This window comes from Chanodichthys erythropterus, chromosome 10, assembly GCF_024489055.1.
Source record: "Chanodichthys erythropterus isolate Z2021 chromosome 10, ASM2448905v1, whole genome shotgun sequence".
NCBI lineage: Eukaryota > Metazoa > Chordata > Actinopteri > Cypriniformes > Xenocyprididae > Chanodichthys > Chanodichthys erythropterus.
The window spans coordinates 51,933,551-51,959,778 of NC_090230.1; the positions used below are offsets into that span (position 1 = coordinate 51,933,551).

At 41.9% G+C, this 26,228-nt stretch overlaps 1 protein-coding gene across 3 annotated transcripts; it reads left to right on the plus strand.

The window, feature by feature from the left end:
• Positions 1-1,145: 1,145 nt before the first annotated feature.
• On the plus strand, positions 1,146-26,032 carry smarcad1b (SWI/SNF-related, matrix-associated actin-dependent regulator of chromatin, subfamily a, containing DEAD/H box 1 b). Of its 3 annotated transcripts, XM_067399415.1 has the most exons (23): positions 1,544-1,994; positions 3,693-3,810; positions 10,345-10,504; positions 10,603-10,651; positions 10,822-10,919; positions 12,189-12,287; positions 12,384-12,462; positions 14,218-14,636; positions 14,729-14,925; positions 15,035-15,125; positions 15,242-15,341; positions 15,428-15,487; positions 15,691-15,766; positions 16,144-16,279; positions 16,476-16,607; positions 18,166-18,261; positions 18,465-18,582; positions 18,667-18,782; positions 21,597-21,785; positions 22,125-22,243; positions 25,375-25,557; positions 25,637-25,752; positions 25,836-26,032. In XM_067399415.1, exons 1-23 carry the CDS (start codon positions 1,946-1,948, stop codon positions 25,895-25,897), a joined length of 2,862 nt encoding a protein of 953 aa, XP_067255516.1. In that variant the 5' UTR covers positions 1,544-1,945; the 3' UTR covers positions 25,898-26,032. The 3 variants fall into 3 exon arrangements, 2 of the variants coding, with proteins under 2 accessions (XP_067255515.1, XP_067255516.1); XR_010896323.1 differs by lacking the exons at positions 25,375-25,557; positions 25,637-25,752; positions 25,836-26,032 and having other exon boundaries at positions 21,597-21,931; positions 22,125-22,222; XM_067399414.1 differs by lacking the exons at positions 1,544-1,994; positions 22,125-22,243; positions 25,375-25,557; positions 25,637-25,752; positions 25,836-26,032 and adding an exon at positions 1,146-1,216 and having other exon boundaries at positions 21,597-22,069.
• Positions 26,033-26,228: the final 196 nt, after the last annotated feature.

Below are 26,228 nucleotides of genomic sequence, written 5' to 3' on the forward strand. Positions count from 1 at the left end.
TACTCTGAATTTGTGCTCTGCATAGAGTACCTCAGGGATGATATGTTTTTGTAGGCCAACCCGGAAGTTAGCGGCACACGGTTCCCTCGATCGAAAGCCTCTGCATTTTCCCCATAGACTTTTGGAAAATCACAAAAAATAAGCTCTGTGTTTAACAAAGGGTTATGAAACTTACATGTTTTGTCTATCAAGATAATCTTTACAAGTTAACACAACATTTATACATTTTGAAGCCTAAATAAAGTCGTCAGATATAAAAAGCTACCAGTAGGCTATAAACCGACTACAGCACACCAGCACATCATTTCAGGAGATTTAGCAAAAACCCATAGACTTCAGGGTGATGGAACCGGAAGTCCTAAAATACTAACTCACTTTTGCCTACAAAGACACGTCATCCCTGAGGTACTCTATTTCACCCATCCAAGTGCACACACACATACACACCTGAAGCAGTGGGCAACTATTTTTGCTGAGGCGCCAGGGGATGTAATCTTTTATGACTGTGAATTCGGAAATTCTTCTTTTGTCACATACTCTTTTTTTTTTTTTTTGCCTACTATATAGTAGGGAAGTATGTGATTTCGGATGCAGCCATTCACTAATGATGTTACCTGCAGAAAGTATCTGAATGAATTGTTTTAGTGAACCGATTCAAAAGATCCGATTCACTGTGATGAATCAAAATCGCCACTAGTCACAGACAGTACACGTGCACCTGACTATGTTCTTAAACCTGGTTTACTCACGAGACGGACCTTAGAACACCACAAAATTAGTAAAAAAAAAATAAACAGGTTAATTTCTACACTTTCCCGAGAAACCCAAACCTGGGGTAATTCCCAGTATGGTTCCTTTTCAATGAATGTAGTCTATCATTCAGATCGTTTTATTATATCATCCGTCAGCTCAACACAACGGTGTCTATATAGTTCCACTGAGAATCGGTCCGCTTATGTAAAGCCATAATATGAAGAGCAGCACGTGTGAAACAGTCGCTGCAGTATTACCGCAGTCACAGCACGTCACCTCGCAGCGTCAGCAGCCTCTGAAAACCCTTTGTTATTGTTGTCTCGCCTCTTGCCGACTTGCATCCTTAGGAAGCAAGATAAGCGCTCCGGTGCACAGGACTGCTGTCAATCATATAACCAACTGCTCACAGTCGGGCATCTCATTACTATCACGGAGTCAGGATTTGAATGAAAGGAAAATGACTGTATGTATGATTAGCAAACTAGTCTGATTTACTTGTAAACTGCAGGTTTCAACTCAGTCGTTCAAAGACATGTGATGATGGCTGTATGGCTACTGCTGTATTCTCCCTTAGGAAACGAGTTATCCGTTTAATTCAGTTATGTCTCGTGTTTTTAATTTATTTTTATTTTATTCATCAAAAAATAGACTAATTTTGGGTTAACTATTCCCTTTCTTTTACTACACTATATCAATACATTTATTGTTATAATACATAATTAAATACAGACATATAATAACTAAGATCCAATAAAATTGTAATATATTAAAGTTCATACTCTTTCTTGGTTCCCTGACTACACGTGCGTACCTTCACGGCCACCGTAGTTACAGATGTTACAACCGGTTAGCGTGTGATTATACTGTGTTCATTCATTAAATACATTATAGACACAATACAACCGGTGCCAAAGACTCATAACGTGCAGGAATGGTCCTAGTTAAGCAGTGTTATCTGGTCATTACCGATGACCGAAGCCGATGCGAGGCTGTTTATTGACAAAGCAATAATTTATTAGCTCGCCGTTGAGCGAATGCTTTGTTAGAGAGAAATGCTATTCTTGTTCAAAAACCAGCTCATTACAGGTGATAGATAGTGAATTTGGGGTACGACGAATGATTGTATCGATTGAGTTGCATGGCATTATGCGTGAACCTGGATTCAGCTGATGTTAACGCATAAGAGTGAACAATGAGGAGAAAGAAAGGACCAGCATCCTCAAATCATGTGGATCCCTCGGGTAGGCTGTGTTAAGGTTTACAGTATGAACTTAAGATAAGACCCTTTTCTTTGGCTACCATAATGAATAATGATTTAAAAAGTTTTATTTAATGTAACTGTTCATCCTACAATGCCTACTTATAAAAGGGCATTAATTTATTTGAATGTGCTATATATATATATATATATATATATATATATATATATATATATATATATATATATATATATATAATATACAGTGCCCTCCACAAATATTGGCACCCTTAGTAAATATGAGCAAGGGCGGCTGTGAAAATAAATCTGCATTGTTTATCCTTTTGATCTTTCATAAAAATAAAAAAAAAAATTAAAAAAAAATCACAAAATTCTAACATTTTATTGAAGTAAAACAATTGAAAGTGGGGGGAAACTCACATTATGAAATAAATGTTTTTCTCCAAAACATGTTGGCCACAATTATTGGCACCCCTAGAAATTCTTATGAGTAAAATATAAAGTATATTCCCATTCATATTTACATTTTTTTTAGCACACCAGGGTGATCATGAACATGAAATTGTCCAGCCATGACTTCCTGTTCGACAGGAGTATAAACGTGAGGAAACACAAAGGCCAAATTCCCTTAATCATTCTTCACAATGAGGAAAACCAAAGAATATAGTTCTGATGTGCAGCAAAAGTTTGTTGAACTTCACAAAATAGAAAGTGGCTGTTAGAAAATACCTAAAACATTGAAAATCCCCATTTCCACTAGCAGGGAAATAATTAAGAAGTTCCAATTAACTAAAGATGTTACAAATCTGCCTGGAAGAGGACGTGTGTCTAAATCGTCCTAATGTGAAGTGAGGAGGAGAGTTTGAGTGGCCAAAGACTCTCCAAGGATCACAGCTGGAGAAACTAGTTGAGTCTTGGGGTCAGAAAGCCTAAAATTGAATCAAACAGCACCTACATCACCACAAGTTGTTTGGAAGAGTTTCAAGGAAAATCCTCCTCGCTCATCCATAAACAATCTCCAGCATATTCAGTTGTCAGACAAGACTGGAACTTCAAACGGGACCGGCTTCTATGGTCAGATGAAACAAAGAAAAAAAAAAGAGCTTTTTGGCAGCAAACCCACCAGATGGGATTGGTGCACACATGGATAAAAAGTACCCCATGCCCACGGTTAAATATATTGCTGGCCATCCCAGTTCCCTGACCTGAACCCTAAAGAAAATGAGTGGAGTGAACTGAAGAGAAGAAGCACCAACATGGATCTGGGAATTTGAAGGATCTGGAGAGATTCTGTATGAAGGAATGGTCTCTGATATCTAGTCAGGTGTTTTCCAAACTCATCAGGCATTATAGAAGAAGACTCAGAGCTGTTATCTTGGGAAAAGGACGTTGCAATAATTGGGTGCCAATAACTGTGGCCAACGTGATCTAGAGAAAAACATGTATTTCATAATGAGCTTTTCCCCACATTTTCAGTTGTTTTACTTCAATGAAAGGTTAGAAATTTGTAATTTTTTAAAAAATGTTAAGGATAAACAATGCAGATTTATTTTCACAGCCACCTTTGCTCTTATTTACCAAGGGGTGCCAATATAAGTGTATATATATATATATATATATATATATATATATATATATATATATATATATATATATATATATATATATGGGCATGCATTGAGATTCTGCCACCTTTTAAGGAAATGCTCAATTTCAACAGAGCCAGAGACTATCATTCCAGAGACCCCTGAAACCAAACGTCCATCAGGATCATCTTTCTCCACTGCCCTTTCTGACTCTGACATTGAGATATCAGGCAGTTCCATGATGCCAATTAGGTCAGTAATCAACTTCAGTATTTGTGCTTGAGGCCGAGGCATTGTAAATATAAAAATGACATAATATAAAGCACTCTCTCACTGTAAAAATAATTTTTACAGACACAGTATGCTGCAGTAATATCTTGTTAAAGTCAGCATGAAACGAAAGTTGCGATAGACTTTTCTAGAAAAGGCTTCTCAAACAAGAAAAATGTGGTGCAGGAATTGTTTTTGTCCTTGGGAAATTGATTTGATGGTTGTGGTTTGCTATTGGTCCATCTCATGCGATTGACAGGTTGTCCCACCATTGCATCACTAAACACTTCATCAGAGAATAGATGTCACTGCAAGAGGGAGTGATTATATTTTGATTAAAGATTACAAGGGCACAAGAATAAAAAAAATATGAGCATGAATACATTATTTATAATAAATATCTCAATATTCCATAAAATAAGAATTGTCATTGTCAAGAATTGTAACTTTACCATATATGGTGAAAAACGTACTCGGTTACTAACGTAACCTCGGTTCCCTGAGATACGGAACGAGTACTGCGTATGGGGAAAGGTCTCCCTTTTTCCCCGCTGCTGAAGCCTTTTTCAATAACGCAGTGTAACTGCACCGTCATTGGTTCACTCATAGACAAGTTGTTGAACCAATGGCGGCGCGGCATAGCTGCGCGGCCTATGGCGACAAAGCGCGCGAATATTCCCGCCGAAATGGGCGGGGTATAGGGCTATATAAGCAGGCGTTTCGCCATAGGATTTCAGTGTCAATCGACTGAAGCGACGACCCTGAGCCGCAGCCTCGTGGCACGGCAAGTGACGCAGTACTCGTTCCGTATCTCAGGGAACCGAGGTTACGTTAGTAACCGAGTACGTTCCCTTTCGATACTTCACTCGTACTGCGTATGGGGAACGAATTCAACCACGCCGTGCCACGGCTGGGAACGATATAGCTTGCATTTGGCCACCCAGAGGGGGGCAAAAAGGACAAGCGGAGGCAAAGCCTAACCGAACCCATGGTTACACTGAAGGAAGATACTTCCTATGGTGGCGTGAAGCGGGACCTGTTGGAAGCCGCTAATCACACCGACAGGACCCGAGCTTGTAAGGTCGGGACATCGAGGTGATAGAACCTGACAAAGGTGGACGGCGAAGACCAGCCGGCCGCCTCACAGATGTCTTGGATGGAAACTCCGTTGGACCAAGCCCACGAGGAAGCCATTCCTCTAGTGGGAGTGGGCCCTGACTCCTATGGGGCAATTAGTGCCCAGTGAGGAGTAGCACAGGTTAATAGCATCCACTATCCAACGGGAAATGCGTTGTTTCGAGACCGGAGACCCTTTGGTGCGGCCGCCAAAACAAACAAAGAGCTGATCTGACTGTCTGAAAGACTGTGATCGGTCTATGTAGGTCCTCAATGCCCTGACTGGGCAGAGTAGCTGCAGCTCTGGTTCGTCCGCCGAGGGAGGAAGAGCAGAGAGCGAGATGACCTGAGCTCTAAACGGAGTTGAGAGCACTTTAGGGACGTAGCCATGCCTAGGTTTCAGAACGACCTTAGAGTCACCAGGCCCGAATTCGAGGCACGCAGGGTTCACGGAGAGGGCCTGCAAATCGCCAACACGCTTTACCGATGCTAGTGCTAGTAGCAGAGCGGTTTTTAGCGTTAGGGGCCTGAGGTCGGCTGAACCCATTGGTTCAAATGGGGCTCCTTTCAAGGCCCTGAGGACCAACGAGAGGTCCCAGGAGGGAATAGTGAGAGGGCGAGGAGGATTCAAACGCCTAGCACCTCTCAAAAACGGATCACGAGCCCGTTTCGTCCCACCGATTGGCCAGCAATAGGAGCGTGGAACGCTGCAATGGCTGCTACGTAAACCTTAAGCGTGGAAGGGGAGCGCCCCATTTCCAAGCGTTCTTGGAGGAAAGACAGTATGGAAGATACGTCACTCTCCACAGGGTCTATGTTGCGTGTTGAACACCAATCAACAAAGACTGACCACTTCTGGTCGTAGAGGCGCCTCGTAGATGGGGCTCTAGCCTGAGAAATGGTATTTAGGACGTCCTCGGGGAGGCTAGTCGGCTCCCATCGAGGGACCAGAGGTGCAGAGCCCAGAGCTGCGGCTGTGGGTGCCAGATTGTTCTGTTTGCCTGAGAGAGGAGGTCCCGTCTCAGGGGAATCGGCCACGGGGCTCTTAGAGAGAGCCTGAATAGCTCTGAGGACCAAACCTGGTTCCTCCAGAGCGGGGCCACCAGAAGGACTCTGTGCTGGTCTTCTCTGATACGCCTGATGACCTGGGGGATCAGTGCGATCGGAGGGAAAGCATAAAGGAGCGTGCTGGGCCATGTGTGGGCCAGAGCATCTACTTCCTTCGAGAAAATGTTGGGCAATGAGAGTTGTCTTCTGAGGCGAAGAGGTCTACCTCTGCCTTCCCGAAGAACTCCCAGATCGTGAGGACCACTTGGGGGTAGAGCATCCACTCGTCGGAGGGGATGTTGCTCCGTGACAACATGTCCGCACCCAGATTGTTCCTGCCAGGAACATGAGTCGCTCTGAGCGACTGAAGCCTCGGAAGAGCCCATTCCAGCAGACGTTTCGCCAGAGCGCATAAGCGGCTGGACGAAAGACCGCCTTGGTGGTTCAGGTATGACACCACCGTCATACTGTCTGACCGAACTAGAACATGACGTCCCGTCAAGTAAGCCTGAAAGAACTGAAGGGCTTTCATCACTGCTAGCATCTCTAGACAGTTGATGTGTAAATGGCTTTCCTCGTGGCTCCACGAGCCGAAGGCCGGTCTGCCCTCGCACACAGCGCCCCAGCCCAAGTTGGAGGCGTCTGTTGAGAGCACCGTCCTCCGTGAGACCGCCTGTAAGGGGACTCCGCGTTGGAACCATACTGGATCCATCCAAGGTTTCAGGGCTAGAAGACAGGCCCGATTGACCTTGAGACATAGGCGGCCGTGCCGCCATGCGCTGGGAGGAACCCGGAACTTCAACCAGTACTGAAGAGGCCGCATCCGAAGAAGGCCTAGCTGCAGCACCGGGGAGGCGGAAGCCATCAGCCCTAGCAGCCTCTGGAAAAACTTCAGAGGGAGATAGGCTTTGTTCGTGACAGATGCCGTGAGCTGCTGAATTGCCAGGGCGCGCTCTGGCGAGACTACTGCCGTCATACGGACCGAGTCGAAAACTGCTCCCAGAAACGAGATTCGTTGAGTGGGGCATAGCGAGCTCTTGGCTAAGTTGACCCTGAGACCCAGGCATTGTAGATGGCTGAGGAGCACGGATCTGTGGCGTTCCAGCTCGTCTCGTGAACGGGCTAAGATGAGCCAGTCGTCGAGATAATTCAGAACCCGGATTCCCATCTGTCTCAGAGGGGAAAGCGCCGCGTCCATGCACTTGGTGAAAGTGCGGGGAGCCAGAGACAGCCCGAAGGGCAGGACCGTATATTGGTATGCCACCCCTTCGTATGCGAATCTCAAGAATCGTCTGTGACGGGGGCTATCTGGATGTGAAAATACGCATCCTTCAGGTCCAGCGAGCAGAACCAGTCCTCGGGGCAAATGTGCGCGAGGATCTGCTTCAGCGTCAGCATTTTGAACTTCCGTCTCGTGAGGGAGTGATTCAAAAGCCTGAGGTCTAGGATGGGTCTGAGACCGCCATCCTTTTTGGGGACCAGAAAGTAGCGGCTGTAAAAGCCTGTCTCGCTCTCTGACGGAGGAACCATTTCCACAGCTCCTTTTTCCAGCAACGACATGACTTCGGCCCGGAGGACATGAGCGTCGTCCGGATTGACCGATGTTTGAAGCACCCCGGCGAAGCGGGGGGCCGTCGTGCAAACTGGAGCGAGTAGCCCTGGTTTACGATCCCCATGACCCATTCTGACACATCGGGGATGGCCTGCCAGGCCTCGGCCCGAGTGGCTAGGGGTTGAATAATGTTGGGTGACAGACCGCCGTTGAGAGGGTCGTACACCGCGAGGGGTGGAAGAGGAAATTTGCTCTTTTTGTGATGAGGTAAAAATTTGTCCGCCGTGAAAACGGCGTTTGGAGTGGGCGCAACAGGTGTGGGCCCAGCTGTCACTTGGAGTATGTTTCCACGCCCGGAAATAAACGAGGCGGAGGGGGAAATTACCCGTGGGAGCTTTTGGGGTGGTCCGGTCGTAACGGGACGGTCCCCCATCCTCTTCCTGTCCGACGAATCAGGACGACTTCGGAGGCACCGGGTCCAGCACAATCCTGGGCCGGGGTCCCTGGCGCCTCGGGAAGGGAGGGCGCTTCGCAGGGCGCGAGCGCTGGCGATGCTCCTGGGGCGGCGCTGCCTGTGTTGCAGGTGGGGCTGGTTTGTTCTGCTGAGCCGGCGCAGTCCTGGGGCGGCTAGACGCAGAAGCGGAGCTGGAGCGCTTAGGCAAGAAATGCCTCATAGCCTGAGACGATTTCTGCGCGGCAGTAAAGCGCTCAGTGAAGCCATCCACTGCAGGCCCGAAGAGACCAGAAGGCGAGACCGGGGCGTCTAAGAAGGCCGTCTTGTCTAGGTCTTTGATCTCCGTTAGGTTGAGCCACAGGTGGCGCTCCAACACGACCAGGCTGGCCATGGAACGACCGATGGCCTGGGCCGTAGCCTTCGTAGCTCGCAGGGCAAGATCCGTGGCGCTGCGGAGATCTTTGAAGGCTGGCGCGTCGATTCCAGACTCATCCAGAGAGCGGAGGAGTTTGGCCTGGAATGCTTGAAATATGGCCATGGTGTGGAGCGCAGAGGCAGCTTGGCCCGCCGAGGTGTAAGCCCGTCCAGCCAGAGTAGAGGTGGTCCGACAGGGCTTGGAAGGAAGGGCCCTCTTCGTCTTCCAACCCACAGCCGCGGGAGGACAGAGGTGAGCAGCCACCGCTTCATCTAGGGGTGGCAAGCGCTCGTATCCCTTCTCCTCGGCGCCGTCGGACGGCGGTGAGGGCGGAGCGGTGCGTAGTGTGGAGGCGGGCAGAGTAAGGAGCGCGCCACGACTTCGTCAGCTCTTCGTGGACCTCAGGAAAGAAGGGCGCTGAACGCTGGCGAGGTGCTTGGCGGCGGCCTGGCAGAAACCATTCGTCCAGGCGGCTGCGAGACGGCTCCTCTGGAGGGGCCCACTCGAGGTCCAGCTCTTCAACGGCTCTAGACAGGATGCGGAAGAGCTCGGCATCCATGCCCTGGCCATGCTCGATGGGTTCCAAGGGAGGCGGTGGAGCGGGGTCTTCCGGCTCGCCAGCCCATCCTTCCGCTTCGGAAGCCGCAAGAGACATGGAGTCGTCTTGTTCGTCGTCTGTTCCCCCGAATGAGACGAGGTCACTCGCTTCTGCGGAGGGACGCTGCTCAGGGCGAGAGAACAGAACTGGAGAGAGTTCCCTGGGAGGAGAGGGCGAGGCACGCGGGGGCTGGGCCGGCGTGAGCTCGCTCAACTCCTGGCGCTGAGTCGCTCTACCCCGCTGTCTTTTCCTCGCCGGACCGCGGGAGGAAGGAGACGGGAGGGCGCGAGCGGCGAGATCGCCCTCAGTGAAGAAGGCGACCCGCGAGCGCAGGGAAGCGAGAGACTGCATACACTCGCAGTGCGGGCATGAGTCTCCAGCGGCGCGCCGTCTGCGTGGGGCTTGCCCAGGCAAGCGACACCCTCGCTGTGTCCATCGTCGTCGTGCAGGGGGCCCTGCAAGGACCACATGAGTGGCGGGGCATCGTGAGACGCCGCTGCCGTGAAAACGGCAATTGGGTGGCTCTTTTAGAGCGGCGAGGGCCGCGGAAGCTCTTAAAGCGGTGAAAACCGCTGGAAATCGCTCTTTTAGAGCGGCGTTTAAGCCGCGGATGAAGCTCTCAGGCGGCGCGCCGGATGGCGGCAGGGGACGCACAGGAAGCGGCCGGAAGCGGGGAAGCGGGGAGGCGGCGGCTCGGCGACGGCGCTAGAAGCTGCAGTCCGCGAGGGCGCCGGCGCTTTCTTCCACCGGCGAGTCCAGGCGAGTCCGCTGCGGGAGCCTCTTCAGACGGCGGCGAGAGCAGAAGGCGGCGAGCTTCTTCGGCTTCAGGCGGAGATCAGCGAAGAGAAGTAGATGTCGTCGCTGAAGGAGAAAACACTGAAATCCTATGGCGAAACGCCTGCTTATATAGCCCTATACCCCGCCCATTTCGGCGGGAATATTCGCGCGCTTTGTCGCCATAGGCCGCGCAGCTATGCCGCGCCGCCATTGGTTCAACAACTTGTCTATGAGTGAACCAATGACGGTGCAGTTACACTGCGTTATTGAAAAAGGCTTCAGCAGCGGGGAAAAAGGGAGACCTTTCCCCATACGCAGTACGAGTGAAGTATCGAAAGGGAACTGTAGATCGTTTAATCAAATTTATGGTTTTTGAAAGGAAAATCTATGAATTGTGATCATTTATGGTGAAAAACCATAAAAGGACATTCAAATCCTCGTGTAATCACATGATTATATTTGATATAAGTTTTTGTTATCAGTAATTGGGGTAAAATTAGGGTGTTTTGCAGCCCTACAAAATTGTAAAACGATATTCTTTGTACTTTGATATCAAGGCAAGTAGAGCCTAAGAAAAAAGCGGCATCATCCGAGGATGAGATATCACCATCTGACGAGGAGGAAGTAACTGTGGTGAAGATTGAGAGAAGGCTGAAGCACAAAAGAACAAGATCTACCTCACAAGCTCTACAAACACAACAGAAGGGGTCACAAATGGTAAAAACATCCATTTTCTAGACCCAGTGTGACAATTTTGGTGGCATTCCAGCCATCGTTTAAGTTGCATGGCAGTAATCATGTCATTGACGTTTTAGGTGACGAATAGCACGCACCCCTTGCTCCTGAAGACGTCTGGGACAGCAGGTACAGATGAGCAGATTAACTCCATCAATCTAAACTGCTCCCATGATAAAAGCTCATTGATCGCTTGGATGGCTTCAGTATTGCTGAATCCAGCTGAGTATGAGGTGAAGATGCATTTGCTGCATTGATTCATGTTTTGCTGAGCCTTGTTGACATGCTCTCCTTTTCAGCCTCTGATTCGGTCCATGAGAGGAGACAGCAGCAGATGTGTGGCACTTCCCAGGAGAGTGACAGCTCCTATCATAGCAGAAAGAGGCGGACTTCTGAGGTGAGCTCAGACACAGTCATTGGATTAACGTGGGAAACGTTCCCTTTCTGATCCTCTCAATACTGACAGCAAGGAATTTTGTGCCGCTGCAAATCCACCGAGGCTAAATTGAAAAGAGTGTCCCGATCAAGGACACCAACAGTATGTCTTTCTACCTGTGATATCAACTGCCAGGTTACGGTTAATGCCTTTTCAAGATGATTTATTAGTCTATTCGTCATTTCTCATTGGCAAGCCTCTTCCACTCTCATTACGCACAACTGAGGTGCCCTTGAGCAAGGCACCTAACCTCCAATCGCTCCCCGGATGCCTCAGCAAAAATGACTGCCCGGTGTTCTGGGTGTGTGTTCACGGTGTGTGTGCATTTGGTTGGGTGAAATGCAGAGCACAAATTCAGAGTATGAGTTACAATACTTGGCTACTCGTCACATCACTAGACACTTATTAGCAAGTAAAAAGCTTTATAAAAGAGAAGTCAAGTAAAAGCTTTAAAAACATCACAAGGGAATTACTGATGTATTTTAAAGGGTAAGTTCACCCCAAAATTAAAATAATGTAATTTATTACTTACCCTCATGTCGTTCTACACCCGTAAGACCTTCATTCATCTTCGGAATGCAAATTAAGATATTTTGATTAAATCCGATGGCTCAGTGAGGCCTGCATTCCAAGCAATGACACTTCCTCTCTCAAGATAAAAAACAGTTCATGTGAGTTCAGTAGTTCTACCTTAATATTAAAAAGCGACGAGATCCAAGTCACTGATTTGATTCGCAAAGCTCCGAAGCAGTGTTTTGAAATCTCCAATCGCTATTGTTGAAAAGTCGTTATTTTGTTTTTTTGGCGCACAAAAAGTATTCTCGTCGCTTTATAATATGCATCTGCCTTTATGCATCTTGAGAGAGGAAATGTCATTGCTTTTAATGCAGGCCTCACTGATCCATCGGATTTAATCAAAAATATCTTAATTTGTTTTCCGAAGATGAATGAAGGCCTTACGGGTGTAGAACGACGTGATTAATAAATTACATTTTTTTTCATTTTTGGGTGAACTAACCCTTTAAGTTGTAGAATAAAACATGAATATATCTTCAGCTTGTGTTAATCACAGACCTTATTACAGAAATGAACCAAAAATTTGTTCATTAAACCAACTGACTTCAGGATAATGGCAACGGCAGTGCTAAAATGGGAACTTGAGGTTTGGCCTACAAAAATACACCATCCCTGCAGTATTTTAGACCACAACAGTGTTTTATGTCTCATTAGATGGATGATTCAGAGGAAGAGGGGCCTGAGCCAAGATCTAAAGATCAGGAACGTATGCTGAGAAAACTTCAGAGGAAGTTCCCTCATCTAAACAAGAATGTGAGTCATCACTGTCAGAAGTTAGCCATTTTGGTATGTAAATCAGGTATTTGTTTGAGCTTGAGGGCTAAAGTTGAAGTGTGTGTCTTTCCACAGGAACTCAGGGATGTGCTTAAGGAACACGGCTGGGTTATTGAAGATGCCTTGGAAACACTACGAATGTTCTCTGATCTTGGTGAGGTTTGATGTGAGATTAATTTTGTAAAGCACATTAGACACGTCTGAATATGTCTACTTCACTATAGTATGTCAAAAGCAGTATGCCAGTTGTAAACACAGTTCTCATGAAACAGTAGGCAGTAGCCAGTGGACACTTTACTATCCTATGAGGCCGCTGTAGAGGAGTCTTGATAGTTCATAGAGAATGGTGTTATGTCTGACATTGTAGATCACCACAAAGACGACATTGTGGATGTAGTGTGTTCGGATAGTATATACATACTTTTTAAACATACTTTATTAATAAACAGTTACAGAAACAGATAATTGGGTTTGAGAACTGACATTTTGGTGCCCCAAAGTGCTGGTATATGATGGTAAAACATTTTTTAAGTGCTGTCAATATTAACAAGTTCAATTTTTCAGTTTAACGCGTTAAAAATATTTAATGCAATTAACGCAGCATCCGTTTTTTCCATCATAATTTGGCTAGCATTACATTATGTGATCTGTGTGACACACACTCGACTCGTGCGCACAGAAAGACGCTTGCCAGTATTTAGTTCTCTTTCGCGCTTGAACAAACAGTAACACAGAATTATGCCAAAATGCCCGTTTTGTTGATTATCCTCATAAAAGCATTCTTAAATGAGTTAAATAAGGTCTTAAATTTAATTTAAAGAGTTGTGAGAAAATGAGATGCGCGTCAGATCCATTGCATGTTCGGCAGCGGCAGGTCTTAAAATCACAGCAGCCTAATAAACCAGTTACTGTGATGTCTGTCATTAATGTTAATCAAATAACAAAGGTAACAGAGAAGTTTTAATAAGGATGAATCTGTATTTAATTTATAATTTATGTGTTTGATAAGTGTTTGATAACTTGGCCACAGGTAAATATGACATTTATTATAATGGGTTTATGTGAAGATTGTTTTAAGTTCACTTAAATAAAAACATATTTTTTTAAAGTGTAATAAATGTTGAAATTGATAGCTTTATATTATACTGTAATGTTGAATTTCTATAATTAATGTTTAAGAAAAAATACATTTCATAGAGACATCAGTACTAGTATTAGTATCAGTGATATTGGCCTTCATTCATAAAAAGATGCCATTAAAAAAAATATTTAAAATATATAAAGTCTTTAATTTGTTTCTACATTAATTTGTAGAGTAACTGTGAAATTATTACATATAAAAATATATATATAATAAAAATAAATAGTAAAAATATTAAAAACTCTGATGTTAACTCCGATGACAACATTTTTGTGCCACTATTGACATCAAATTGAATTGCAATATATAAATATTTATTCAAATGTATTTATTTATTAAACATGTTGATTTATGAATTATTTATAAACTATTACATTAAATGTTTTTATTTATTGTACAGTCTGTTTCTGGCAGTTTTTTTCTTCTTCCTAAACAATGGCCATAACAGTAGTCTTGAACTCTGTACTGACATGTTTTGTGGCAGTAGCATCACAGAAAAAAATTAATTAAATTAAATATTTAAGATTTTACCTAAAATGTCAACTTATGGCCACGTTTTTTTTTTTTCCCATCCAGAAAAAGATTCTCATGTAACATTTTAAGTCTCGGCTAGACTGATGTTTTTAACAGCATAAATTTAATTGCTAGTTGCTTGACAATTACACAATTCTATTGAATTTTGGATAAAAACATGACAGCATATGAGAACAAAGATTCAATGTAAGTGTCATAATTGTCCTAAAGCTTATATTATTTCTGTACATTTAGTGGTCGAGTCTGAGGATGACGCCTCTCAAATTTCCACTGCTGCCAAACGCACCAGACGGGTCGCAAATACCCGCCAACAAGCTCAGGTTGTCCAACTTCCCAGCCCACCCCAACCGAAACCACGCAAACCTCTTGACAGGACCAAAACACCTCAAAGGAGTGCAAAGCAGTCGGCAGTGACAAAAAACGTATACGTGAGCTCATCGGAGGAGTGTAGTGACTCTGAAGCCTCTATGGTGAACGTATTACTGGACTCTGACTCTGACCAATCAGATGAGACTCTATCCAAACTCAAATCTGAGATCCTCAGCTTCTTTCAGACCGCTTCTGCAGATGAGCTCACACTCATTGCAGGATGCTCTTTGAAGAAGGCTCAGAAAATCACCGAGCTGAGACCCTTTAAAAAGTGGGAGGACCTGGTGAGAGCACTGTGCATTTTGCTTTCTGTTATAACTGCCAGAACATTTAGGTCATGATCAAAGAGCAACACTTTTGCACATCTCTTTCACAGGATGATGCCATGCACAGAGGAAATGGTCTTTCCACTGAGCTGCTGGCAGGATGTCGGGAGGTTCTGAAGGAAAGGCAAGTTGTTAAAGGTCTCATGAGCAAATGTGAGGAGATATCGGTAAAACTGATCCAAGACGTGACCCAAATGATGAACAATGGCCCGGGCTCTATGAGCCAGCCCCAGATCCTCACTAGCACGTAAGATTTAACTTCATAGATTGTGGAAATATTGGCATTTCCGTTGTGGATAGATAGTTTTTTTTTAATATTTCTGTGGGTTAAATCAATTTTTTATGTTTTTGTCTAGATTCCAGTTGAAACCGTACCAGCTGATTGGACTCAACTGGCTGGCTTTATTACATCAGAACAAACTTAGTGGAATCCTGGCAGATGAGATGGTAATGGAATAATAGTCCGTTTATAAATCTTTAGTGATATTTTTAATATGATCTGAATTTTCATTACATGATAAGGACTCCACATTTAATCACTAGGATATGCTTTCTTATTTTAGGGTCTGGGGAAGACCATCCAGGCCATCTCGTTCCTGGCCTACCTCTATCAGGAAGGGAACCAAGGGCCTCATCTGATCACTGTTCCTGCTTCTACACTTGGTGAACAGAGCAATGTGCATCTAAATAACCATCAGCATATAACATCAAACCATCTGAATCATTTTAATTTGTTGTTACTTTTACAGATAATTGGGTTCGGGAACTGAAACTTTGGTGCCCCAGTTTCAAAGTGCTGGTATATTATGGTAATATAGCATATATATAAATATATTAGTTTGGTTGAGTCGATGCTGCTGTGTTTGGCTCATTAGGATGCTGAGATAAACCAAGGATTTGATAGCACTAGAGTGTTTTCACTTTTTGGCAAGAAAACAACCTGTAAAATGCTTTTTTAATGCAACATATCAAAGAAAATGTTGATGTCAATCTAACTGATTTATTTCGGTAGGGTCTGCTGAGGATCGCAAGTATATGCGCTATGAGATTCTGAATAAAATAGTGGATTACAACATCATTGTCTCCACGTGAGTATCAAAGTTCAAGCTCTCAAATGCACCCGTGGTTCTTGTCTTGAACCCTCAAAGAAAGTGTCAAGGTGTCATATCCTTCATAGACCACCTGCATGAAAATCCGAGAAGGGTACCAAGCACGAGGTGCCTGGGGAAATATGTATCTTTTGAACTTTGTCATACACACGGAGCCACAAGCCGTGAAGCTAGCATAGAAAAAAGCACCCTTGTTAAAGACATAATAATGATGAAATACTCAGCGTTTGAGTGAACGTGAAAAGGTCCAAGTAAAATGACCCTGTCCCATTCATTATTTATGGTAATGAAACATGGCTGTGCCTCATGTCCTGCCCCTTAATACCTCAGCTCATTAAATGGTCTCTTGTGCACAGTTACAACCTGGCTATTGGAAATAGCAGTGACCGCAGCCTGTTCTGCAAGCTCAGGCTGGAGTATGCCGTGTTCGACGAAGGCCATTTGCTGAAGAACATGAACTCGCTGCGCTACCGACACCTCATGGCCATCAACGTAAGATCACTATAAGTTGCATGTATAGCTGTTGTCCGTAGCAACGTGTCAGTGGTCATTAAGAATAAATGCCTTGAGCTCTGTTACAGTCACACATCTGTTTTTGTAAAAGCAGGACTGTATGCTGCCCAGATGGGGTTAAACTGCTTTTGCCCCCTCAGGCACTCAGGTTTCTCCTCCATTTGTGTCCCCCCAGGCCAAATATCGTCTGCTGCTCACTGGAACGCCACTGCAAAACAACCTACTTGAGCTCATGTCCCTGCTCAACTTCATCATGCCCAGCATGTTCTCCAGCAGCACCTCACAGATCTCCAAAATGTTCTCTATGGTAGAATTTTTTTTATTCTTTTATCCACCTTATTTTCAACGTAAGAGCAGACATGGCCAGTTGCACTTGATTTTGAATGTGTCTGGCTTCCGGTTGTCATCTGCTTCTGGATACTTATAAAACAGCTTGTTATGCTGCTTGATATTGCAAACTGGTATTTCTTATCATATTATTTTAATGTATTGTCGTAGTTATAAACTCAATGGTTTGTAGTGCAAATAGTTCTACCGTTCTACTGCACTTTGTTATTATTCTATTTATTTATATATTCTAAATATTCATTTTGAGATTTTCTAAAGATTAACAATTAAATGTAAAAAAGGGAAATGAGCATGCAAACTGAAATATCCAATATCTCCCAGTTTCAATTCAATATTTATCAATATACAGATAAATGTAAAATCTCTAATATCCGCTGATAATTGATATTGCCCTTTTTTTTCCGCATCTTTATCACTATTGCTCATACTTAGTGACAACATAAATCTGGGCTCACACTGTTCAATGTTTGGCACAATTTTGCCATTCGAGTTGAATTTCTGAGAAGATTTATTTTGTCATAGAGATTTATTTTTTGTTTTTCTTTTCCTTTTCCTTTTTTCTTAAGGTTTAGTACAAGGGCTTACTTGAGTTTCATGGTATCACTTCAGTCAATCAACCACCTAACAATCTCCTAAAAATCAACCAGCAACACCCTTAGTAACACCCTAGCAACTGCCTAGCCATGCCCTAGAAAAAACCCAGAACACCTTAGCAACACCCTAGCTGTCTCTAGACAAAGCACCCTAGCAACGCCCTAGCCATTCTCTAGGGAAAGCACCCAGAACACCTTAGCAACCACCTAGTCATGCCCTAGAGAAAGCACTCAGAATACCTTAGCAACACCCTAGCCATTCTCTAGTGAAGGCACACAGAACACCCTAGCAACAACCTAGCAGCCACCTGTTTCTAGACAAAGCACCCTAGCAACGCCCTAGCCATTCTCTAGGGAAAGCATCCAGAACACCCTAGTAACCACCTCGCCATGCCCTAGAGAATGCACCCAGAACACCTTAGCAACACCCTAGCAACCACCTAGTCATGCAGAGCACCCTAGCAACCAGGTAGCCTTGCCCTAGAAAGCACACAGAACACCTTAGCAACAACCTAGCAGCCACCTGTCCCTAGACAAAGCACCCTAGCAATGCCCTAGCCATTCTCTAGGGAAAGCATCCAGAACACCCTAGCAACCACCTATCCATGCCCTAGAGAAAGCACCCAGAACACCTTAGCAACACCCTAGCAACCACCTAGTCATGCCCTAGAGAAAACATTTTAGAAACTAAACAAAACGCCCTAGCAACCATCTTGCTATTCCCTATAAATCACGTAAAACACCTCAGCAACACCCCAGCAATCACCTAGCCATGACCCAGAAAGCATCCAGAACACATTAGCAATTTTTCCCAGAATGCCCTAGCAACCACTTTGCCATGCCCTAGAGACACCCTAGCATCCAGTTTTCTTCAGTAAATGTAAAACTGTACTTCCAGATATTTCTTTGATCTGTCTCCACCAGAAATCTTCAGAGGAGCAGAGCAGTTTTGAGAGGGACAGGATCACCCATGCCAAACTCATCATGAAACCCTTCATCCTCAGACGTGTGAAGAGCGAGGTGCATCAGCATGCATAGTCCATAAGCATTTTGCATAATGCATGTGCCCTCGGATTGCATGCCAATGTGGAAATATGTTGGACAACATCTCAAATGCATTATTCAGTCACACGAGCAGATGAGGCACTTTGCTTGTCATGTCGACCCTCTGTGACTCTAGGGCACTCCAGTGGTTCACTGACAGATGATGATGTGCCCGACAGGTCCTGAAGCAGCTGCCTGCCAAAGAGGAGCAGGTTGAATTTTGTGCCATGTCCGAGAGGCAGCAGGAACTCTACAATGCTCTTTTCCACAAACTGAAGCGATCCAGTAATGGGGAAAGTATGTATTTGAGGTAGATAGTGTTAGAAATGTTCTGGCTTCAGAATATGTGAACCATAGTTTATTAACCGTGTCTTTCTGCAGAACGTGAGCTGACCAATGTGATGATGCAGCTGAGAAAGATGTCCAACCATCCGCTTCTTCACCGGCAGTATTATACCACAGAAAAACTCAAAGCCATGAGCAAACTCATGCTCAAGGTCTGAGATATTTGCATATGAAGTTTTACATTTTGATGAACCCCACATTAGGTTTAGATCTTATCAGGTCCAGATGGAATCAGTGGAATTCTTACATTTTCTGGCTGATTTTAAGTAGGTCAACATTGCTCACTATCGTTTTCAGCTTAGTCTGTCCAAGAACCATCCATTTATTAGGATTATTTATGAATATGAATAAAAAACAATTATTGAACAAAAATATAAAAATATATTTTGTTTGAATATTTTACTATTATTATTTTTATTGATAAAGTATTATTATTATTATTATTATTTGGCTGCTGTGGAAAGTATACATTTAAAGGTGACCTATTATGAAAAATCTCAACATAACACTGACTGTTACGTAACAGTCGGGGTGTACGCCCCCAATATTTGCATATGCCAGCCCATGTTCCCAACATTATGAAAGGCATTAGAAAAGGGCAGAACGTCTGGATGTGCACAGCTGAACCAACGGATTAGGTAAGCAAGCAAGGACAATAGCAAAAAATGGCAGATGGAGCAATAATAACTGACATGATTCATGATAACATTATATTTTTAGTGATATTTGTAAATTGTCTTTCTAAATGTTTCATTAGCATGTTGCTAATGTACTGTTAAATGTGGTTAAAGTTACCATTGTTTCTTACTGTATTCACGGAGAAAAGAGCCGTCACTATTTTCATTTTTAAACACTTGAAGTCTGTATAATTCATAAACACAACTTCATTCTTTATAAATCTCTCCAGCAGTGTAGCATTAGCTGTTAGCCACGGAGCACAGCCTCAAACTCATTCAGAATCAATGTAAACATCAAAATAAACACTGTACTTACGCGATTAGACATGCTGCATGACGAACACTTTGTAAAGATCCATTTTGAGGGTTATATTAGCTGTTTGAACTTTTTTTATGTTGTTTAAGGCAAGCGCGAGCTCTTAGGGTGTGGAGCACGAGATTTAAAGGGCCACACACCCTGAATCGGCTCATTTCTAATTATGCCCAAAATAGGCAGTTAAAAAAATGATTAAAAAAAAAAACTATGGGGTATTTTGAGCTGAAACTTCACAGACACATTCAGGGGACACCTTAGACTTATATTACATCTTTTAAAAAAAAGTTCTAGGGCAACTTAATTGCTCACCCTCATGTCGTTCCAAACCCATAAGACTTTCGTTTGTCTTTGGAACACAAATAAAGGTAAGAGCTTTCGGCCCTTCCATAGAAAGCCTACGTAATTGCACCTTTGACGCTTCAAAAAGTTCATAAAGACATTGGAAAATCCATATTGAGCAGTTTAGTCCAATTTTTCTGAAGAGACTCGATCACTTTATATGATGAACAGATTTAATTTAGGCTTTTACTCACATATAAACATTGATCAGTGAATATAAACAGAAGCTCAGTCGAACCTGAATGACACTCGAGAACAAACCTCTTCCAGAAGCTCAAACGTACTGCGTAACCAATAAGTGTTACACTGCACGTTTGAGCTTCTGGAAGAGGTTTGTTCTCGAGTGTCATTCAGGCGCCATTATACAAATATTTAAAATATACTGTCTTTTAAGTTGTTTTTACATTAATTTGGAGATTAACTGTGAAATTATTACATTATATAAATATTAAAAACTGTCATAAGTAATTACAGAAAAAAAATTGTGATTAATTGGTTCATTTTTTTAATCGATTTGACAGTGCTAGTATGAATGTACAATACCATTCAAAAGTTTGGGATCTGTAAGATTTTATTTATTTAAATTAAAAATACAGTAAAAACAGTAATATTGTGATATATTATTACACATATTATTATTATTAAGCTGAATTTTCAGCATCATTACTTCAGTCTTTAGTGCCACATGATCTTCAGAAATCACTCTAATATACCGATTTGCTGCTCAAGAAATATTTCTTATTATTATCAATGTTGAAAACAGTTGTGTCCTTTTTTTTTTTTAGGATTCATTCATTTTTTTCATTTGATGCAAAAGTGATCAAAAGTGACAGTAAAGACATTTATAATGTTACAAAAGCTGTTCTTTTGAACTTTCTATTCATCAAAGAATCTTGAAAAAAAATATTATACACAAATATTTTGTAAAAATTTTACACAATAAATTTATTTCTTTCTTGAGCATCAAATCGTTATATTAGAATGATTTCTGAAGGATCACATGACACTGAAGACTGCGTAATGATGCTGAAAATTTAGCTTTGCAAACACCAGAATAAATTACATTTTAAAATATTTCCGAATAGAAAACAGTTTAAATTGTAATAATATTTCACTATACTTTTTTTTAATCAAATAAATAAAGCCTTGATGAGCATAAGAGATTTCTTTTAAAAACATTAAAAATCTTACTGATCCCAAAATTATGAACGGCTGTGTATTATTATTATTATTATTATTATTATTATTATTATTATTGGTCACAAACAGCTGTGCAGACAAAAATAATAATAAATATTAATATAAATTAAATTAGATTAATTCTTATTATTAACCATAATATTAAAAAAATCTTAAAGATATCATTTCTATTGTTGTATAATGATGATTTAGTTTATTAAAAACATTGGATTTGCATTTTGGTCGTTCATTTAAACATAAAAATAATCTTTATTAGTATAGGTCATAAATCTTGACTTATTGGGAAGGGAATTAGCACAATTAGGGCAGATATTTATTGTGACTGTAGTTTTTAAGTTGCCATCTATAACTGTATATAACATCTTGTATTGTTACCTGTGTATCTTATCTGAAGAGTCTGTGTGTTTTACCCTTAATTGGCTGAAACATTCCAGGAGCCGAGTCACCGTGATGCAGATCCCGCTCTCATCAAAGAGGACATGGAGGTGCTCTCAGACTTTGAGTTACACCACCTCTGTCAGCAGTATTCTGCACTGCAGGAATACCAACTCGACACAGACATACTGCTGGACTCGGGAAAGCTCAGCCTCCTCGCACAGCTGCTGAACTCCCTAAAGGAGAAGGTTGGGGGAAAACAGATTCCTGTTATGTTCCACAGACCAAATTACATTTTCAACAACCCCTCAGAGTATAATGAAAGTTATTTACCTGTGTAGAGAAATGCACTGTGTTCCAAATTACACCATACTGCATACTGTCAACTATAGAAGTAAGTATAAACTTGGTTTTCAGTACAGCACACAGTAGACATCATCATATTCCAAACGCATATAACTTACTTTCTTCTGTGGAAGACAATAGCAAACATTTAGCAGAATGTTCGTGCTGCTTTTTTCCATACAATGAATTTGTCTTCATCCTCTCGTTTCCGTCAGTGTGGTCACTTTCTCTCTTTCTCGCAGGGTGATCGAGTGGTGCTGTTTAGCCAGTTCACAATGATGCTTGACATTTTGGAGGTGTTCCTGAGACACCATAAGCACAGATACAAACGACTGGACGGTTCAACCCCCATGAGTGACAGGTAAACACACTTATATGTCCAATGTTGTTGCGTATAGGAGTTGAGAGAATCCGCCCTTCCTCCCTTCGGATCATCATCATATATGTCCTTCTGGCATTGGCTCAAGACCAGGCTTATGACAGGAATGAGTGACAGTGGTAATGTTGGCACTTTGTGATGAGGTGGTCCACTTGTTTATTGTGTCTCGTCACAGCTGTCGTAAATCAAGGATGGTGTCTCCTTCACTGACACAGTGTTCTCCATCTGTGTCCTTGAAGACTTTGTCTGTCGTATTTTTGTGGAAACAGACTATTAGCTCCTTATTCAGGCCAAGAACCACACATTTTAGACAGAAATAGACCATATGTTTTGTTCTGTAAAAATTATGTTTGAGCCATCTTGTTTTGTGTTCTACTTGTGCCGTTATTGTTTTGGCAGGTGTGGATGACTTTTTGTTTTGGGTTTTCTTTGCAAGTAGCTGTTTTGTTCGATAATTTGATCTTTAGACAACCTGATGTTATAATAATATAACCCATTTAAAGGTGCCATTGAACGTTTTTTTTTACAAGATGTAATATAAGTCTAAGGTGTCCCCTGAACGTGTTTGTGAAGTTTCAGCTCAAAATACCCCATAGATTTTTTTTAATTAATTTTTTTAACTGCCTATTTTGAGGCATAATTAGAAATGTGCCGATTCAGGGCTGCGGCCCCTTTAATTGCTCGCACTCTCCGCCCCCTCCTGAGCTCTCGAGTCTATCATTGCATAAAGTTCACACAGCTAATATAACCCTCAAAATGGATCTTTACAAAGTGTCCATCATGCAGCATGTCTAATCGCGTAAGTATGGTACTTATTTGGATGTTTACATTTGATTCTGAATGAGTTTGATAGTGCTCCGTGGCTAAAGCTAACATTACACACTGCTGGAGAGATTTATAAAGAATGAAAATAGCGACGACTCTTGTCTCCGTGAATATAGTAAGAAATGATGGTAACTTTAATCACATTTAACAGTACATTAGCAACATACTAACAAAACATTTAGAAAGACAATTTACAAATATCACTAAAAATATCATGATATCATGGATCATGTCAGTTATTATTGCTCCATCTGCCATTTTTCGCTGTTGTCCTTGCTTGCTTACCTAGTCTGATGATTCAGCTGTGCATAAATCCAGACGTTAATACTGGCTGCCCTTGTGTAATGCCTTGAACATGGGCTGGCATATGCAAATATTGGGGGCGTACATATTAATGATCCCGACTGTTACATAACAGTCGGTGTTATGTTGAGATTCGCCTGTTCTTCGGAGGTCTTTTAAACAAATGAGATTTATATAAGGAGGAGGAAACAATGGAGTTTGAGACTCACTGTATGTCATTTCCATGTACTGAACTTTTGTTATTCAACTATGCCGAGGTAAATTACATTTTCAATTCGATGGCACCTTTAATGGAAAAAATAACGCTATTATAAATTTATACTACTTTCATATTTATTCTAAGATTTTTATTATAATATTTCATTTATTTATTGTGCCTACAGGGGCTGCATTCATTTGTTCAAAAATACAGTAAAAACAGTAATATTGAAAATTATTACTACCAATTTTAAATAACTATTTTCCAATTTAATATATTTTCAAATGTAATTTATTCCTGTGATATCAAAGCTGAATTTTAATCATCATTACGCCAGTCTTCATTGTCACATAATATGTGTAATATACAGATTTGCTGCTTAAGAAACATTTATTATCATTATCGATGTTAAAAACTGTTGTGTTGCTTTATACTTCAGTGGAAACCATGATACATTTTTTTTCATTTTTAAATTTTTTTTTTTTATGAATAGACAGTTCAAACTGCATTTATTTGAAATACAAATCTTCTGTAACATTATAAATGTTTTTTACTGTACATTTGATCAATTTAATGCATCTTTTAATGCTAAATAAAAGTATTAATATCTTACAAAAAACTGACCTCAAACTTAAACGGTAGTGTACATGTGTTCTTTAAGATATTGTGCTCTTAAAGGGTTAACTCTTTTTTATAATCTACTGCTATCCATTCAAGATAGTAGATGTTGAACTATTTCTTAAAATAGATTAAATATCCAATATTGATACTAATGAATTAAAGTGCCCCCATTATGCTTTTTCGGATATTACTTTTCATGTAGTGTGTATTTTGCTGTTTGTGAATGTAAAAGGTCTGCAAAGTTTCAAAGATAGTGCAGGATAAATGGAGTTATTATTTCCCAAAAGAAAGAAGTGATTCTGAACTGTCCGAAACAAGTTATCAGTAATACCAGTCTTACTTTCTGCTTGAACCTATGTAGGTTTGTAACAAATTTGCATAATGCCAGCCTATTGTCTACCTGTGAACGACATCTACTTTGACCATCAACTGTAGTTGTAGCTGAGGCCTGGAAGAGTTTAGTTTTGTGTATGCTGTTATAAAAATAAAATCCACTTTGCATGCACTTCCAAAGGATATTTATTAATTCGAGCTTACGCCATCGTTACTGTTGCACTGTGTATACAGTTGCTGAGGAAGCCTCCGGAGCTGAAATTCACATATGGTAATTGGTGTTTTGTTTCCGTCAGGCACTGTACGAGGTAGACCAATCACAACAGACTGGGTCATCTGAACAGTCAGAGCAGAGCCATCAAACTGTTTCAGACACTGTGAGAAAAGAGGCTATGTTGCAACATATATAACGACAAAAGTGTTTTTGGACCGTGGATGCATGTAGACCTATTGCAGGAGACCTCAAAAACAAAATTAAGAATTTAAAATAGCATAACAGGGGCACTTGTTAAAAAAAAAAAAAAAAAAAAAAATTGTGCATACTGTGCAAGTTAGATGTCCACCTTAATTGAATTATTCTGGTAATGACCTACAGGGGAAATACTTCCCAGTACCAAAATGTGTGACCAACCACACTTCATTTTGTTGTATTCATATAGATCACCGTCTTGTTCCGCCACCATTGTTTACTTGGCAAAAGCACTTAACCCTATGATCCACGGGAACTTTTGCTACTGTTAGCACACTGTAAATAACTTCAAATGTCAAGTGTCTTCTAAATGCCAATTAAGTAAATGCACAGTAACAGTAAATCTCATTGGGCTTTTTACAGAATTGGGCTGATTGACCAATTCAACACAGACCAGGATATTTTTGTGTTCCTGCTGTCCACCAGAGCCGGAGGGCTGGGCATTAACCTGACTTCAGCCAATGTGGTCATTCTTCACGATATCGACTGCAACCCTTACAACGACAAACAGGCAGAGGGCCGCTGCCACCGGCTGGGACAGACCAGGTAAGAAACATTGCAAATGTTTGTCCAACAGTATTTTTTTCTGTAGTTTTACTATCTGAGTGCATTTGTCCCGTTAAAGGACGGTGAAGGTGATCAAGCTGATAAGCAAGGACTCCATAGAGGACGCCATGCTTCGAATTGGAGAACGAAAACTCAAACTAGAGCAGGACATGACCGCAACTGCAACTGAGGAGGGTGAGAACAGTTTAATGAAACTCACAGGAATTTTCACCTTTGTTTTTTTGCAAAATGAATACGAATATGCTTGGCTCTTTCAGATGAAGATGACACATTACCTGATGATATGACCTCGCTGCTCAGAGCTTCTCTTGGACTCTAAAATCTGGCCCAGGCACCAAAAGTACTGTGATATTGTGATACTTGACTGAATCCAAAATAAAAGAAGTACCGTTTTTCCTAGAACACCTGCAAAAATGCGAGGTTCAAATGAGCAGATGTTTACATTTCTACTGTACTTGGCAAAACTACTGTAATGTTGTGGTGTTTGTTTAACTGTTTTTGTTTATGACGGTTTAAATATGTAGTTGTTTGATTAAAAAAGTGAATGTTGATGAATGATTTTTTGTTATGCAAATAAATATTTGTTTATTTGCTCATTTTTGATGATTGAGTTTCCGGGTGATAATTACCTAAATCATGGATGGACACAG